This window comes from Ailuropoda melanoleuca, chromosome 16, assembly GCF_002007445.2.
Source record: "Ailuropoda melanoleuca isolate Jingjing chromosome 16, ASM200744v2, whole genome shotgun sequence".
Taxonomy (NCBI): domain Eukaryota; kingdom Metazoa; phylum Chordata; class Mammalia; order Carnivora; family Ursidae; genus Ailuropoda; species Ailuropoda melanoleuca.
Genome location: NC_048233.1, coordinates 89,833,379 through 89,850,319, shown reverse-complemented (window position 1 = coordinate 89,850,319; position 16,941 = coordinate 89,833,379). Strand labels below are relative to the sequence as shown.

The 16,941-nt window shown below is 59.7% G+C and overlaps 1 protein-coding gene across 5 annotated transcripts in view; it reads left to right on the top strand.

Annotated features, from left to right (window-relative positions):
- The first annotated feature begins 5,538 nt into the window (after window positions 1-5,538).
- LSP1 (lymphocyte specific protein 1) overlaps window positions 5,539-16,941 on the top strand; it is a 36,846-nt gene continuing 25,443 nt past the window's right edge. The window contains exon 1 of one of the 5 annotated variants that reach the window (XM_034646387.1): window positions 5,539-5,775. In XM_034646387.1, coding sequence (XP_034502278.1) covers window positions 5,708-5,775 — 68 coding nt within the window. In that variant the 5' untranslated portion in view covers window positions 5,539-5,707. The remainder of the gene's footprint in view (window positions 5,776-16,941) is intronic. The other 4 variants (XM_034646383.1, XM_034646382.1, XM_034646386.1 and 1 more) reach the window with 4 other exon arrangements.

Sequence of the window (16,941 nt, the reverse complement as noted above, 5' to 3'; positions counted from 1 at the left end):
TGACTCCTCCTGATGGGCTGCTGGGCCTCAGTTTCCCCCACCACGAAACTGGAGAATGGAGCATCTGCCTCACTGGGCGGCCAGGTGGGGGGACAGGAGGCTCACCCCCAGCCTCACAGATGCCACGCCCGCCTCAGCACTGGGCCCGGAAGCATCTGAGCGTTCCCTTGGCACCCCCACCCCACCCTCGATGTCATCCCCTCCAAGAAGGCTTCCATGAGCCCTCAGCCCCGAGGGCCTGGAGGACCATCACTGGAAGGGAGGTAGGCCCTCTGGTGGGGCAGGAGTCTGGGCGTCCACTGTCCAAGCTGGCTTCCAGGGGGTACGCACGTCTGCTCACCTGGCTCCAGTCCCCGACATTCACATGGGCCACCCGGCTCCCCCCAGCTCCCAACCACCCCCATCACCAGCAGCCTTGCTGGACGCAAAGACTTCATCCTGGGAGGAGGCCCAGCTCACAGGAAGACCCTCCAGACAGCTTCTGCCCCCGTGCCCCCCCACGGTCCCCTGGGGCCCTCTGCCTCTGAGTCTCTCAAGGCCAGCCTTGGGGAGGGGCCCACCTGCCCTGCTCCGGGGGGGATTTCTGGCACCTCCAGGCACAGACAGGTACCAGACCACCCCCCCTGCTGACCCCTATCTCCGCCCCAGCAGGCCCCTCCAGGACCCTCTCATGCACCAGTGACCTGAGCCCATGTCCTCCAAATCAGAGGCCACAGAGCAGAACCCGACGCCTGCCACCCCTTCCCACAAGCGCCCACACCCCAGGAGCCACACCCCAGGGAACCCTCCTCTGCTCGGTGGTCTCTTCCATGCTCACCTGGCCCCAGGGGCTCCAGCCGTGGGCTCTTACCTCCCCTGACTGGCCCTCCCCAACTGTAAAATGAAGGAAGACAACACGTGCCTCCCTGAACGACCAGGCGAGGGGGACATCCGCTCGGCGTCCCCAACCTGTCCGTCCCTGGCTCCCTGTCAGACCTCCTGTCCCCAGCCATCCCCTGGCCTCCTGCTCACGCTCCTCACACCCGACTTCAGGACCCAGCTGTCAGTGATGGAGGGAGGGGGCCAGAGCTGCCCCCAGCTACCCCACAGCAAACCCACCAAGTGTCTGTGGATGCCCGCGGATGATCGGCCCCCAAGACGCTGGAGCGGGGGAAAGACGCCCTGTCTACCTCTGCCTGTGGGAGCTCAGCTCGTCCACACCACCGCCCCCAGACACCTTGGCTTTCCCTCGTGCCTCCAGCCCGGGACATCCTCGTCTGGAATCATCTCCCACCCAGACATTCCCTGCTTCGTGCCTGAGCTTGCTGACCGCGCCACCCGGACCCCAGTGCACCCTGGGCACCCTGACTTCTCGTTGCTTCACCCCCGTGTCTCACAGGGGCTGAGGCCCGAGCTGGCTGGCCGGCTCCGCTGCTGCCCTCTCCCTCCCGGGCACGTGCCTGGGGGGCCGCTGAGGCCCGGACCCTGAGCTCTCACTGGTGCATGTGTCCAGCCTAGCCCCTGGACCCCCCAGCCTTCCTCACGGTCTCCCTGCCCCTCCTCTGCTAGCTGGGGACTCTGAGGTCCTCAGGGAGCAGAAGCCTGGGGTCCTAGAACAGTGGCAGAGTCCCCTCCCCACCCACAGTGGCCCCAGGGTTGGACTGGAGTGAGGACGGAGCCCCTGAGCTCCCCCTTCCCTGAGTAACAGATCCCGCGTCAGTGCCCTGGGGCGGCGTAAGGAAGAACCACAGGCCGGGTGGCTCAAACTCAGACACTCCCTGTCCCCTGGTCCTGGAGCCTGTATGCCCGATGTCCAGGAGCGGTCAGGGCGAGGTCCTCCTGAGGCCTCTCTCCTCGTGTGTGGATGGCTCTGCTCTCCCTGTGTCCTCGCGGGGTCATCTGTGTGTCTGTGTCCTGATTCCCTCTTCTTATAAGGACCCCGGTCCCATGGGATCAGGGCGCAGGGACCCCATGTTACCTTGATCACCTGCAAAGCCCCCAGCTCCCGTGCGGCTGGCCATGCCCCCCAGCCCTGAACTCGTGGGGGCACGGCTGAGCCCCTGACACTCCGCACTCGGTCATCTTTCTTCCCATGCTCAGTGTTCTCTCCTGAACCCTCAGAACTCCCTTCCTGTTGCTCCATGCTCCCACTGTGGTGCCCCACTCGCCCCCGATCCCGCTGCCCAGCCTTTCCAGATGGCCCATAATGGGACTTCGGCATGCCCCCAGCCCTGGATGCTGGCACGTGCTGACACTCCCTCCACCCGTGACAGCTTGAGCTCAGGTGTCCTCGGGCCTCGTCGCGCCCCCGTGCTCTGCCAAGCCACCTACTCCGACCCACCTGTCGTCCTTCTCTGGTCTGACCTGTTCTGTGTGTTGACCACTTCCCCGTTCTTGACCTCCCCTTGCTCACTCTGTCCACCCTCCTGCCCCCTCCCTACTGTCTTGTCATCTGACGTCACTGAGCGCATGGTCCTGACACCTTCTTCCCTGGGGAGCCCGTCCCACCTGGGCCTTAGAGGCCACCTTGCCCATGGACCCAGCTGCCCTTGGATAGTGGCCTCGGTGACCCCCCAACAACGTGGAGTCAGTGCACCCGGTCCTTCTGCACTACCCGCCCCGCACAGACCTCCTCCCGGCCCGGCTCTCAGAGCCCTGCGCCCCTCGGCTCCGCACATTCGGTGTCAGAAGCCTCCCTGGCGCCCACTGGCTGCCGGCAGAGCCCCCTCCGGCCTGGCCGTGGGTCAGCTGTGGCTTCATCGACGCCTCACTGCGTCCCCAGACGCTGCACCGGGCTTGGAGGGTTTGGAGGCGTGGGGACAGGCAGGACGAGGCCTCTGCCCTCTTCAGTGCTTTGAACGATGCCAAGGGGACAAGTGATGGAGTGTCTCTGTCTTGGGCAGAGTCAGAAAAGGGTGCGGGCGGTCCTGCCATCTGGATGGATGCTGGTCCCCTGGGATGCCGCTTGCCGCGTCCACGCCTGACGGTCCCGGCCCAGTGGAGACGAGGGACAGGGCTGCCTGTGAAGGGAGGCGTGGGACGCACAGCGGCCAGAGCCGGATGGCCCAGGGCATTCTCGGCTTTCTTTTTTTAAAGCCTGGAGAGATTTGAGTGTGTGTCTGTGACAGGGCCCTGGCCGGGGAAGAGGGCGGAGGGCAGCAGGATGACCCGGGGGCCGGGCGGCTGCGAGCAGGGGGCAGAGCAGACAGAGCTCGGGGCCGCAGCTGGAGCTCGGGATGCTGGGCCAGCTGGGATGCACTGACTTTCATGTCCTCTGAGAAGTGTGCGGTGACAAGGAGGGAGGCCCAGCGACCCTGGGGAGGTGGGGGGGGCGGTGGCAGCATCTGAGCCCCTCCCTTCCAGATGCCTCACTGGATGGCCAGGTGCACCCTGTGTCCCCCCAGGCCCCACAGAGCGTCCTTGGCCCCTTGTGGCCCCACCTGGCACCCCCGGAGAAAGGGCCTACCTCCTGCCCTTTGGGCCCAGCAGGTGTTGGGGGGGCAGGGGGTGGGCTGCTGTCACAGAGTCCCCGACCAGAGCAGCTTAGACAGCAGAAATGCATTGTCCCTCCCAGTCCTGGAGGCTGGAAGGCCCAGCTCCAGGGGTGGGCAGGGGGGTCCCTGCTGAGGCTGGGAGGGAGAGTTCCTTCCGGATCCACCCCCTGCTGCTGGTGGTTTCCTGGCTCCTTTGAAGTTCCCTGGCTTGTAGACACCCCCGCCCCCCCAGCCTCCGCCTCCGTGCGAGTCCGACTCAAGTTTCCCCTTTTCATAAGGACACAGTCACATCAGATGAGGGGCCCACCCTAATCACCTCACCTGCTAGGACCCTGTCCCCAAATCGGGTCCCGTTCTGAGGTCCTGGGGGTCAGGGCGTCCCCCTAGGAATCTGGGGGGACACAGTTTAACCCCCACCAGGAGGGATCGGGCTGCCGCTGGGCCTTTGGGGCTGGGGGTAGGCAGAGGGGGAGGGCAGCGCAGTCCAGAGGGCCCTGGGGTCTGGGGAACACAGGTGCCAGGTTCTGAGAGGAGATTAAACAGATGGGCCAGGCAGGTCAGGCCAGGCCTGGGAGGCCGATCAAGGCAGAGCTGGCCTTGTGGGCCTGGGGGGGCCCTGCACTTGGTTTCAAGCACCACTGTTTCCCTTCTGAGATTCTTAATAGTTTTTGACTCAGAGGCCCCGCCCCGGGCCCCTCGCGTCAGGGCACCGGCCCAGCCTTCAGGCAGCAAACGGCACAGTAGGGCTGCCGCGCATCGGGGGCGCCCGGGCTCCATCTGCCCTCACCCATCCTGGCAAGACCCCTACAGTTAACAGCCATGATGTTGGGCCCAACCTCACTGCAGGCCAGAGGAAGGGGCCCCAATGGTGGGTTGACCCAGGGTCACAGCCACTGACAAGGTGCTGGAGTGGCCTGTGCCTCTGGGGATGCTGGGGCCCAGCCCCCACTCGGATGGACGCCCAGCCCCCGAATCCTTGTCCGGAGTTGGACAGCGAGTGACCACAGGAAACCACATGGGGGACAGGAGAAGCCTCAGGCTGAGGGGTCCCCGGGGGCCCTGTGGGTTCCCCTGTTCAGCCCTGGGCCTGGCCTTGCTCAGGCCCTGCCCCGTAACCCTAGTGAGGGACCCCTTCCTGCCTCACAGCATAAGTGCAGGCTTGTGGCCTCCCCGTCGGCTTGCTCCTCGGGTGGGCCCCACCTCTGGCTGAGCACTCTGGGGGCCCTGTCACCGCCCTGCCTCTCTTGGCCTTGGGGTCCTCTATGGGTCCCGTCCAGCTGGGTTTCTCAGGCCCACAGCTGCCCAGGGTGTGGCAAGATGGCCGGGCACTCCCTCCTTCCCTCCTCGGGGCCCGGGGCTCAGCCCAGCTTGCCAGGGAAGCCGCCAATGCCTCCAGGCCAATTCTGGGTCTGGCCCCCACAGCTACCCTCCACCCCTCACTGATTTCTGAGTCCCTGGTCTGGCGACTCCCAGCAGCCAAGGACCATGAAAGGCGGATGTGGCCTCAGTCCAGAGCCTGGTGGCACTGACCAGTTGTGGTCAGCTCCAAGCTCCCTGAGTATGGGAGTGAAGGGGCCAGGGGAAGGGCAGCACAGAGAGTGGGGATCCCAGCAGTTCAGGAAAGTAAAGGAGGTGCAGAGAAGATGTGGGGTGTGCAGCAGGGGGCATTTCCTGCAGGGCCCCAGCTGTCAGCCGCCTCCTGAGCTCAGGCCGGTCAGCGGGCCTCGGAGCAGGGCCTCGAGGCTCGAGGCCCGTGGCTCGGAGGACGGGTGCACCCGTGCTCCGCTCTGCGAGCAGCCAGGAGGGTTCCACCCAGAGAGGCCAGGATGCTTCACCTGGAGGCCCGGGGTGCTCGCGGAGGGCCAGCCAAACACAAAGAGACTTCGAGGCCAGGACTGCGGGGGATTCACGAGGAGTGTGGGGGGCTCCTAGGCAGGCGTGTGGACGCTGTCCCAGCCCCCGCACCCACTGCCACCTTCCCAGGGCCCCTCTCTGTCACCCCTGCCCTTGAAACTTGCTTAACACTTCCTGATGGCTGGTTTTTTCTCTCCTCTTGCATCAACAGATTAAAAAACAACACCCCAACCCCAGCCCCAATGTGTTTCAAACCTCAACCTGCAGCGGAAGGGGGAAGTGAAACCTGGCTGGGGGTGGGGGCTCTGGGGCCCGCCGCCTGAGGAAGCACCCAGAGCAGCAGCACAGACGCACGGCCTGGAGTGGCCCAAGCCAGCCCGATGGCGGAGGCTCCCAGCCCCCCCAGCTCCGAGGAGCAGGAAGAGCTGCTGGCAGACAAAGATGCCGGGTAAGGGCGTGTTCCAGAGCACATGGGTCTCTGCACCTACTCGGGGGCAGGGGGCGGCCGTGCTTAACCTGGGGGTGGACGGTGCCGTGGGGGCCTTGGGGCAGCACCGGGCGGCAAGGCGCTTTCCTGGGACCCCGTCTCACCCCTCGGCGAGTGGACGCCTTGCTAGCTGGGCTTCGGGGGGTGGGGGTGGCGGCGGGGAGGGGCCTGGGCCAGCACTGACCGAGAGGGCCTGCCTGGCCTCGAGGCCTGTGCGTGAGGCCAGGCCGAGCCCCCACCCCCGGGCTGCCCCCCGGCCTCGTGGTGATGGTGGAGGCCGACGATGCCGGCTGGTGCCCGTTCTGAGGTTGGAGATGGGACATGAGGGGGACATGTGCAAAAAGATCCCCCGCACCACCACAGCCAGAGCCGGGCAGAGAGCCCACGGAGCCGCTGGGTGCCAGCCCGCGTGGGGAGAAAGGAGCACGGCTGTCGGGGGCAGGCCTCTGGGCTGAGCCGGGCTGTGGGGACTGATGGCTCCAGGGCACAGACACCGACAGAAACGAGAGTCAGGGCTTCGGGGGCGCTGGGCCTTCCAGGGGCAGACCCGTGTTCTGACAGGCCGGGGAGGGACAGCCACTGGGCACGGAGGACCCTGGCGCAGGAGGAGGACCGTGGGTGGGGGCTGTTGCCCCGTCGAGTGGAAGGGAAGGAGCAGGTGCCCCAGGCCAGAGGGTGAGGCGGTGAGACATCCAGAGCCACAAGCATGGAGACCAGGGCGCCGCCAGGGCCACGGTCACCGGCCCCAGAGCAGCTGCTGGGTGGGGCTGGGCGAGGCCACCAGACCCAGGCCTCAGCAGCCCCAGGGCCGACTTGCCAAGTGGATTCTGACGCTGCTCTCCTCCTGGAGGCTGGCGGTCGGACACCTGATCCTGTGACAATGCCTTTATTCATAATGAGGGAGATGAGCGAAATGTCTGCCATGAGTGTGTGCGCGCGTGCACACGTGTGTACCTGCATGGGGGGGGAGGTCGCCTTCTCCTTGCGCCGTCCCACAGGGGGCCTTGGTTCGGGGGCTTCGGGGACCCGAGTGCTGGGCCGAGGTGGGAGGCTGAGCAGCGTCTGGAAAGAGCGGTCAGGGGGAGGGTGCACGTGCCAGGCTGGGGCTATGGGGGCCACACTGCCCCTCGAAGGTCGCTAGGGGACCCTGTCGCCAGGGGTGGGGCGGTGTCCTTCCACCCTGAGGCGACCGGCAAACAGCTGTGTCCTGCTCAGAAATGGCTCCTCGCGTCAGCGCCGTCCCCGTGCTCCTCCGGCCACCGCATGCCCATAGAAGGGCACAGCTCGAGCAGCCTGGCCGCGGCACCCCCGCCTCCCTCCTTGGCCCCATCCTTGGCCCCCCCTCCCAGCTGTCCCTCAGCAGAGGAAAGGAAGGACGGCCGGGACCCGGACGCCGGGACCCGGACGAGGCCTGGGCAGGCAGAAGGCGGGGCTGCACCTGTGCCGGGCGGTCAGGAGCTCCGGCTGGAGACCGGGCTGGCCGCCCCCCGCCCCTAGAGACTGGGACCCCATGAACATCATCCCCCCCAAGGTGGTGTCAGAATGAAACTGAGACCCAGGGTGAGGCAGGGTTCTCATTTCACAAGGTGACTAAGAGAACCGGGGATTTTCCTGTCCAGGGTGGTGAGAAGTCCCGGCGCCCAGGCTAGGGATGTGTGGCCCGGGAAGCCCCCACACGGGAGCCCTCAGGAGGGCCAAGCCTGGGCAGGGTCTGCTGGGGCTGGGGCACTGCAGACAAGATCTGCCTCCAGGGCCCCCCACACTGCCTGCGCCAGGACACCATCCCTCCCACCCGGCCAGGTCAGGCCGCACCCCTCCAACTGGGCAATAGGCTGCCCCCTCAGATGACCCAGGACGGGGCCACCCCCCTCAGATGCCCCAGGATGGACGCCCTGCTCAGAACCTCACACTGGGGCCCAGGACTGGGTCGACGCCAGCAGCGAGCCCAGGCAGGGCGTTGGCCCCTCCTCTGTCCCACCTGTAGGCCAGGTCAAGGTGCTCTCTCCTTGCTCTGGCTGCTCAGCTGTGGGGTCCCACGGAGCTGGCCAGCACCTTGGGGCTTTAGCGTGGCTCTGCGGGGCCTCCCTGGTGAGGCTGAGGTGTGGCCATGTACCCCCCCGTGGGGAGTGAGGGACCCGGGACCCTGAGAAAGACAGGCCCGGGGCCTCCTTACAGGTGCCCGGAGAGAGGGCTTTCAGGATTCCCCAGGGATCCCAGGTTTGACAAGTCCAAATCCTGGAACCCCAACCCCTTGGAGGCCCTGTGTGCACCCCAAACTTCCCCAGGGGCAGAGCATGCTGTACTGGGTCCTCCCGTGTCCACATGGCAGAAGAGCTGACCCCTCCCTGCAGACAGGCCTCACCCCTGCCACAGCCCAGCCTGCTCCCCAGCTTGGCAAGGTGCCCTCTCCTGGTGGTCTCCAGGCCCTTGTCCACCAAGCTCTTTCTCCAAGAAGCCACTGGACCCCACGTGTGGAACCATTCACCACGGGGCAGCAAACTCCATGCCTCCGGGCGGCCACAGCAGGCCTGCCCCGGTCACGCCGCCCTCACTTCCCCTCCAAGGTCTGGCACTCCCAGCACTTCCCAGTTCCGACAGGTGCCAGATCATTGCTGGCTTTGCATGGTTCCTTCCTAGGGCTACCAGGCAGTCCGGCCCCCTCTCCGGCTTTGCAAGGTTCGTCTGGCGCACCTCCATGACCACGGCTCCAGGTTCCTGACGTCTGCCATTGCCTGTGGTTGGGGCCAGCTGGGAGCCCGGGTCCTGCCAGGAGCCTTGGTTCTGTTCTGGGAACCCTGGTTCTGTCCTGGGAACGCTGGTTCTGTTCTGGGAACCCTGGTTCTGTCCCGGGAGCCCTGGTTCTGTCCCAGGAGCCCCGGTTCTCTTCCAGAAACCCTGGTTCTGTCCTGGGAACCCTGGTTCTGTTCCAGGAATCGTGGTTCTGTCCTAGGAGTCCTCATTCTGTCCTGGGAACCCTGGTTCTGTCCCAGGAGCCCTGGTTGTGTCCTGGGAGCCCTTGTTCCGTCCTGGGAGCCCTGGTCCTGCCAGGAGCCCTGGTTCTGTTCTGGGAACCTTGGCCCTGTCCTGGAACCTTGCTTCTGTCCTGGGAACCCTGGTTCTGTTCTGGGAACCCTGGTTCTGCCCCAGGAGCCCTGGTTCTGTTCTGGGAACACTGGTTCTCTCCGGAGAATCCTGGTTCTCTTCCGGGAACCCTGGTTCTGTCCTGGGAACCCTGGTTCTGTTCCAGGAACCGTGGTTCTGTCCTGGGAGTCCTGGTTCTGTCCTGGGAACCCTGGTCCTGCCTGGGAGCCCTATCTTGACCTTCCCACGCCCAAGGCTTGCTGCGCTGCCTGGACGACCCTGATGGGGCAGCAATTGGGTGAACAGTTGTCTCCCTACCTCTTAGGCTTCTGACCCCCACTGCCCTTTGGGCAAGTCCCGGCTCCTGGTCCCAGGTGATTCTGGAGTGCTGCCTCCTTCACTTCTCCCTGCGCTGAGCTAAGAGGAGGCAGAGGGCAGACACCACCTTCACGGCCACCCTGGGTAGAGCCCCTTTCCGGACTACCTGTCCCTGCAGGCTCTTTTGGCCTTTACCTCTGGGCTCCGGGGTCTTCAAGAGAGAGGCCACAGGTGCCCTCTGAGCTTCAGGTGGCCTCAGCTGTGGGAAAGGGCTGAGCTGGCCTGGAGGCCAGGAACACCCTGGACTTCATCTTCCTGTCCAGCTCATGAAGCCAGGGTGGGAGGGGGCCTGTGGCATCGGAGGTTCAGGACCCCACAGGTCAGATCCCCTCACGTGGCCAGACACGCCGGTGGCCCTTCCACCCACTTGCCCTCCCAGGGAGGCTGGAGACCCCTTGGTAGAGCCAAGATGCTTGGCTCTGGAGCAGCAGGCAGCGCCAAAGGCCACTAAGGAGGGCGGGTGGGACCATGACCCGCCTTGGTGGCAAGCTGAAGGGTGGGTGAATTGGGGGTGGCACCCTGGGGCTCCTTCCCCAGCCCTGCCCAGGGTCCGGACCGGAGGACGACAGTCAGAGCTGGGTCAGGCCCAGGGACGCCCAGATGGGCCTCCTCTCCTCCTCCCTCCAGGTCAGGGGTCTCAGGCATCTGGAAGTTTCCCGGGGAGGGGGAGGCTGAGCTCAGCCCAGATGATGGATGCCTCCTCCTGTTGCGGGGCTGGCGGAGGTCACTGGCTTCCTCCTGCTTTCCATCTGGGCCCTGTCACATTCCTTCCCTAGGTGGGGGACAGGGAGAGGACACCATACCACACCTGGGGACATTGCAGGCCCCCAGCCCTGCTGATTCAGGAAGCCGGAAATCCTCCCCTGCATCCTGGCCCCCTCCCCTGGTCCCCCATCTGCCTTCTCATAAAAACAATGTTGGAGCCACATGGGGGCAGTGCCAAGAGGGTCTCAGGAAGCAGAATGGGACAGCCCCAGACGGGGTGGCACTGCGGACCCCACCGGCCTAAGCCTGCCTCAGTTTCCCTGGGAGGGTGTCAGAGTGGCAGGTGAGCCCTCGGTCAGAAGATGAGAGTTCCAGCAGCTTGGCTGAGAGCTTGGGCTCTGCTCTCTTGGAGTCTGAGTTCCCAGTGCCCGGGGTGGGGGGGAGGAGGAGGACGGGCACAGGGTCCCAGAGGCATGTCCAGCACCTCTTTCTGGAACCAGTAAGCCTCGCCCCCTGAGGCCTTAGTTTCCCATGTGCCAGCCTCCATAAAGCTCTTCAAACATTTCACGGCTAGTGAGGCACTTCGCAGGGAGAAACCAAGGCTTAAAAGGACTGAGAGTGCTGTCAAGAGATACTGTCCAGAACCTGGAGGGACGCTGGCTGGTCCTAGCCTGGAGGCACGGATGCTGCCTGACAGGGACCCTCTCTGGGGAGCCTGTGCCCCCTGCGGGCTCACGGTTGGGGTGCTGGGGACCTGACAAGACCTCAGGGGACCCAGGGTGTCTGGGTTGCCCCTTGGAGGCACTTGCTAACCCCGCGCAGCCCTGCCGGATGGCTCTGCACCTGCGGATTCCCGTTGGGGCAAGGGTGGTGCTTCCTGGGGCCCATCCAGAATAGGGCATAGCTAAGAAGACATGACCAGAGACCTCCCCAAAGGCAGAAATGGGATGCGGCACTGTCAGAACAAGCTGATTCTTTCTAGAGGTGTCTCTCCCAGGACCCAGCCTACCAAAGAGTCTTTCTAGGAGCTTCTAACACCTTCTTGGAGATTGGGGATCCAGGGCAACCAGCAAAGGGAGTTCTCAAACCTCTCCTAGTGGGTGGGAGTACACAGCCACAGGCCCCCAGCCCCTGCCCCTGCCCCACACCCATGAGGCTGGAGAGAGGGGCTGGGGGCCTGTATGGGGTATGGGGTGGCCAGGACATTAAGGAATTGAGGAAATCAGACCTCCTGACTCTGCTGGCCAGCACAACCCTGTGATGCCAGCCACAGGCAGATAAGGCAGGTGGGGAAGGCAGGAGGTGGGGAAGAAAGCCCCTTGCCCTTTCCTGGGGCCAGGCCAGTCCTGCCCAAATTCCATCTGCTAACTGCCTCTAGGCTGGGAAGTTGGGAGTTGGGGGGGGGTGGGGAGAGACCACTATCTGGTCCTACCAGCTGGCAGGGAGGGGCTGTCTGGGAACCCAGAGCCCATCTATAATCCCCTATGAAGCGCCCACCTCCCCCGAGCAGGAGTGGGAGAGACTTGGGCCTTGGAGCCTGCGGCAATGTGGATGTGCAGAAGACAGCAGGGGTGTGGGGTGACAGTAGTGGGGGATGGGAGTGGCAGGTTCTGTACCCATCCCCCCCCCAGAGCCTCAGCTTCCTCAGCTGCACACGGGCTGTGTGGGAGGATGGGGAAGGGTCACTGCCCTGCTCTGTGCCTGGCAGGAGGGATCTCAGATGCTGCTCCTTCACTGCTTCCCACAGGTGTGTGTACCCCTCCCTGAACGTAACCGGCTATTTTGATGGTTTTGCTTCTGAGGCAACCCAAAGCTATCTTCTTCTCCTCCTCCCCCAGCTACCTCCCCTCAAAAGAGAAATGGGACTCAGGACAGATGGATCTAGCCAGTTGATTCTGGAGGAACCTAGGAAGGAACCTTCAGTCTTCACCTTGGTCCCATCCCCAAACCAATCCCAGCTTCCTCGCGACACCCACACACCCCACCTTGGCCCCTCTCCCTTTGCTGGGCTGACCCACATAAGACAGATAAGGGCTCAGGACATTTGGAGGCTGCCTTCTCTGTAAGTCAGAACATTTCTCTATCCAGGGTCACCCAGGAGCCATGGAGGTCACCCCTTTACCCCTTCTCCCCACCCTCATCTGAGACCTACTGCCTGTTGCACATTTCATTGGGATACCACTCTGTGAGTGCATGCGTGCACACGTGTGGGTGTATGTATTGAGAATGTTTGAATAAGAGGACAGATTCCTACTTCTCCAGCCCCTATTTAGGTTCTGCTGTAACGCTCAGCCTACTGGGCCATGAGGGTCTTCTCTTTTATCTTCTTGAGCGACAAGCTTACAAACCATGAAGAAAGGAAAGACTAAAGACTTAAAAGGAACCTAAAAGACTTAATGATGGAGAAAAGTATGAGTGAAAGAAAAGTGAATGAAGAAATGTAGGAAACAGGCACAGCTGGATGGATGAATGATGGGTGGATAAATGGATAGATGATTGATGGATGGGTGGGTGTGTGGATGGATGGATGTGTGGTTGGATGGATGGATGGATGGATGGTTAGAAAGATGGATGGATGATGGATGAATGGGTGGGTGTGTAGATGGATAGATGTGTGGATGGATGGGTGTGTGGATGGACGGTGGATGTATGGATGGATGATGTATGTGTGTATGTATGGACTGGTGAATGGACACATGGAATGGAAGTATGGGCAGGTTGATGGGCTAATGAATGGAATGCTGACAGATAAATGATTGGACAGACTAATAGAAGGTTATCAAGACATATGGATAGATATGGATAATGGCTTGATTTTTAGATGGACAGATTGGGAAATATAGGAAGTGATAGATGAACGGAAAGATAGATAGTGCATGAATAGACATATGGTTGATGCTGGATAAACTATCAAAGAGATAGACTGATGGACCAAAGCACCTAAGTAAGGAAATTTGCACTCACTGTTCTCTTTCTAGAACACTTTTCCCCACCAATGTATGTAGCCATCTCTAATCTTTCTCAAGTCTCTTTTCAAATAATGAAAAGATTATTCCTTCCTCTGAGGTTTTCTTTGACTATAATACATAAAATATCAATTTCCTCCAAGACTCCATATCCTCCCACCCTGAATTATGTTTTCTATAGCATTTACCACCATTTGATATATTACAGTATATACTTACTGCTTATTTTTGTTGTTGTTGCTCCAGCTAAAATGTCAGCTTTGTGAGAACATGGGCTTTGTTAATGCCAAATCCCCAGTACCTAAAAAGTGGATACAGTAAGTGTTTAATAAGTTTGTGGAAAAATATATGGATAGATGAACAAATAGCTGAGGATAAATGGAGTTATGAATAAATCAATGGTTGGATGAGATATGGATGACTGAACGTACGGATAAAAAGAGTAGCCTTTATGGAAGGTTTGCCAGGTTGCAGCAACTATTTTAAGTTTTAACTCACTTGGATGGCTTAATGGGCAAAGTAATGGGCAAATATATATATGGAAATATAAACGTATACGTATTTATGTACATATGCATGGCTTACTAGATGGGAATATGGGTGAATATATTGGACAGATAGATATATGAATGGGTGTATAAATGAGATTGATCAATAGTAAAATGTTTGGAGAGATGAATGAAAGTAAGGACAGAAAATATTTGGAGAGATTGAAGGATGTATTAAAGAATGAACAGATAGCTCACCAGTTGGGTAGCTGGTCAAGTAGATCTACGAATTGATGGTTGAGGATATACATAATAGTAATTAACATATATTGAGTGGCTATTACATTCCAAGTGGATGGATGGCTAGCTGAGTATTTCTTCTAAGTGTTTTATATGTATTATGACATTTAGATAAATGGTTGGATGGGTGGGTGTGGGGGGTGGATGGATGAATGGAGGGATGGATGAGTGTGTGGATGGATAGATGAATGGATGCTTGCTCAATGAAGAAATGTAAAGAGAGATGAATAGACACAGGTATATATGTATTGATTAATGCTTGAATGGATCAATGGAAGGATATATTGTGTTTATACGGATAATTGAAAGGATAGATATCCTTAGAAGTTGATGGATTGATAATGATGCATGGGAAGACAGAAAACTATATAAAGATGATGGATGGATGAATGGATGGTTAAATGATGAATGGGTGAATGGGTGGATGGATGGGGGGTGGACAGATGGATGGATGGATGTGTGGATGGTTGGTTGGATAGAAGGATAGACGGATGGATGATGCATGGATGGGTGGTTAATGGCTGAATGGATGGATGGATAGATGGATGGATGGATGATGGATAGGTGGGTGGATGGATGGATGGGTGGGTGGATGGATGGATGAATGGATAGATGGATGAAGGATGGATGGGTGGTTAATGGGTGGATGGATGGGTGAATATTTGGGTGGGTGAATGGGTAGATGGATGGATGGTGGGTGGACAGATGGATGGATGAGTGGATGGATGGTTGGGTGGATGGGTGAATGGGTGGAAGGTTGGATGTATGGGTGAATGGGTAGATGGGTGGATGTGTGGATGGATGATCGAGGGATGATGGATGGATGGGTGGTTAGTGGGTGGCTGGATGGATGGATATGGATGGATGGATGGATGGATGGATGACGAATGGGTGAATGGATGGATAGATGGGTTGATAGATGGGTGGAGGGATAGATGAATGGATGATAGATGGTTGATGGATGAATGGATGGTTAATGGGTGGATGGACGAATGGATGGATGGGTGAATGGGTGGATGGATGGGTGAATGGACAATGTGGATGGATGATGGATAGGTGAAGGATAGATGATAGGTCAAGGATAGATGATGGATCATTGAATGAATGGATGGATGGATGGATGGATGGATGGTTGGATAGATGATAGATGGGTGATGGATGGATGGGTCATTGATGGGTGGGTGGATGGATGCGTGAATGGGTGGATGGGTGGATGGATGGTTGGATGGTTGGATAGATGATGAATGAGTGAATGGATGGATGGATCAGTGGATAGATGGGTGGATGGATGGATGAATGGATGATGGTTGATGGATGGATGGGCGGTTAACTGGTGGATGGATGGATGGGTGAGTGGGTGGATGGGTAGGTGGATGGATAGATGGATGGATGATGGATGGATGATGGATGGATGGGTGGTTAATGGGTGGATGGATGGATGGATAATGAATGGGTGAATGGATGGATGGTAGATGGATGATGGATGGATAGGTGAATGGGTGAATGGATGGATGATGGATGTGATAGGTGAATGAGTGAATGGATGGACGGATGGATGATAGATGGATGATGGATGGATGGATGATTAATGGGTGGATGGATGGGTAGATGGATGGATGGATGAATGGGTGGATGATAGATGGAAAATGGATGGGTGGATGGATGGGTGATCGATGGTAGAATGGATGAATGACAGATGAGTGATGGATGGTTGAACGGATAAATGCATGGACAAATAACAGTAGAGTTGATGTCAAATACTCTGCCCTATTTTTCCTATTAGGACACGCCCTAGTAACTATGGATGTTGGCCACTGCATTAAAGATCTATTCTTGCCACCTCCCATCCATCAGCATTTCTGATAGATAATCAAGTAATCGTATTTTAAGTTCTTAGCGACAAAGAACTCCTGCCATTCCAAGGCAGCCTTCTCCCCATGGGAGTATTTTTCCTTCTTTGAACCAAAATATGTCTTGGCACATTCCCTCCCTGGCTCTCTGTGACTGGGGTTCCAGAACCAGAGCAGAAGGCAGGGGGAGATGAGTAGCTTGAGGTGGAAATGAGGCACAGGCTCACGTTCCCTGGGCGACCTGGCTCAACCCAAGGACCAACCCCGCCCCCCTTTCCCTCCTTCATGTTCCTCTAGAATCTTGAGGCATCTGCAGCTCTGGCTGGATGCTGGGGATGGATGGTGGGCACAGCTGCTTCTGGGGCACACCCCACATTCTCTGGCTCCCCCGGCGTTGTGGGAGGGGAGAGCTGTGAGCTCCCTTCCAGGGCTGGCCACAGGACCCAGCCTGGTGTTGTTGGTGGGGGGGGACAAATCAGATCCAGACTTTATGACACCCGCGAGGTCTGCACCTGCCAGCCACCACCTGAGTCACCGCAGACCAGAACAATGGGCCGTGTGGCTGCGACTCTGACACACAGGGCCTTCACAGTGACTTGCTTACATGTGTACCCCTTGCCGGTCTGATCTTAGCCACAGCCTTGTGCAGGCTTGCATCCCCCAGGTGCTCTCGGCCCTGGCCCCCTGGCCCAGCCCGAGGCCAGGCTAGCTGGGGAAGTGAGAGGGGCTGTTCCTCGGCACTGTGGGAACGGAGGGCAGCAGGGGCAGGCAGGCAGCACACTGGCTCGTAGTTCTGGCTCTGCTGGCCCCAGCTCTGCAATCTCGGATAACAGTCTGAGCCTCAGTTTCCCCATGTGGGCCCTGGGTGCAGTGGCCACGAGGCTTGGCGAGCCGGGCAAGCTGCTAGATGTGACCGCTGGGCACTGAGCTGGGCTCGGTGACGCCCCGCAGACATCAGTCCAGTACCCGCCTTGTCCGGTCACTCGCCCGAGAGCGTTCTCAAGTGAGTCACGGCGACTAAGCCCAACCAGAGGAACAGTGGGCTGGGCTGCACCTCCCGGGGCCTTGGCCAGAGCACGGGGGGCAGGGGGCCTGCCGGCCAGGGCACCACGCTGACCTTGTGCCCACCGGCCACCCTGGGAGCGTGCTCTCTGCTACCAAGCGGGGCGGGCCGTGTTTGTCTCTGCCTCGGGGTCTCCCTGCTCTGACCTTCCAGGGCATGCGGTGGGTGCTGGGGAGGGCAGTAGCCTCCCCATTTGGGGAGCAGAGAGGATTCCCCCTCGAGGTGATAAGTGGAGCAGAGAGTTGGGCATAAACAAGGGGAAAACTGGAGAACCAGGAGGGAGGGGAGGGAGGGAG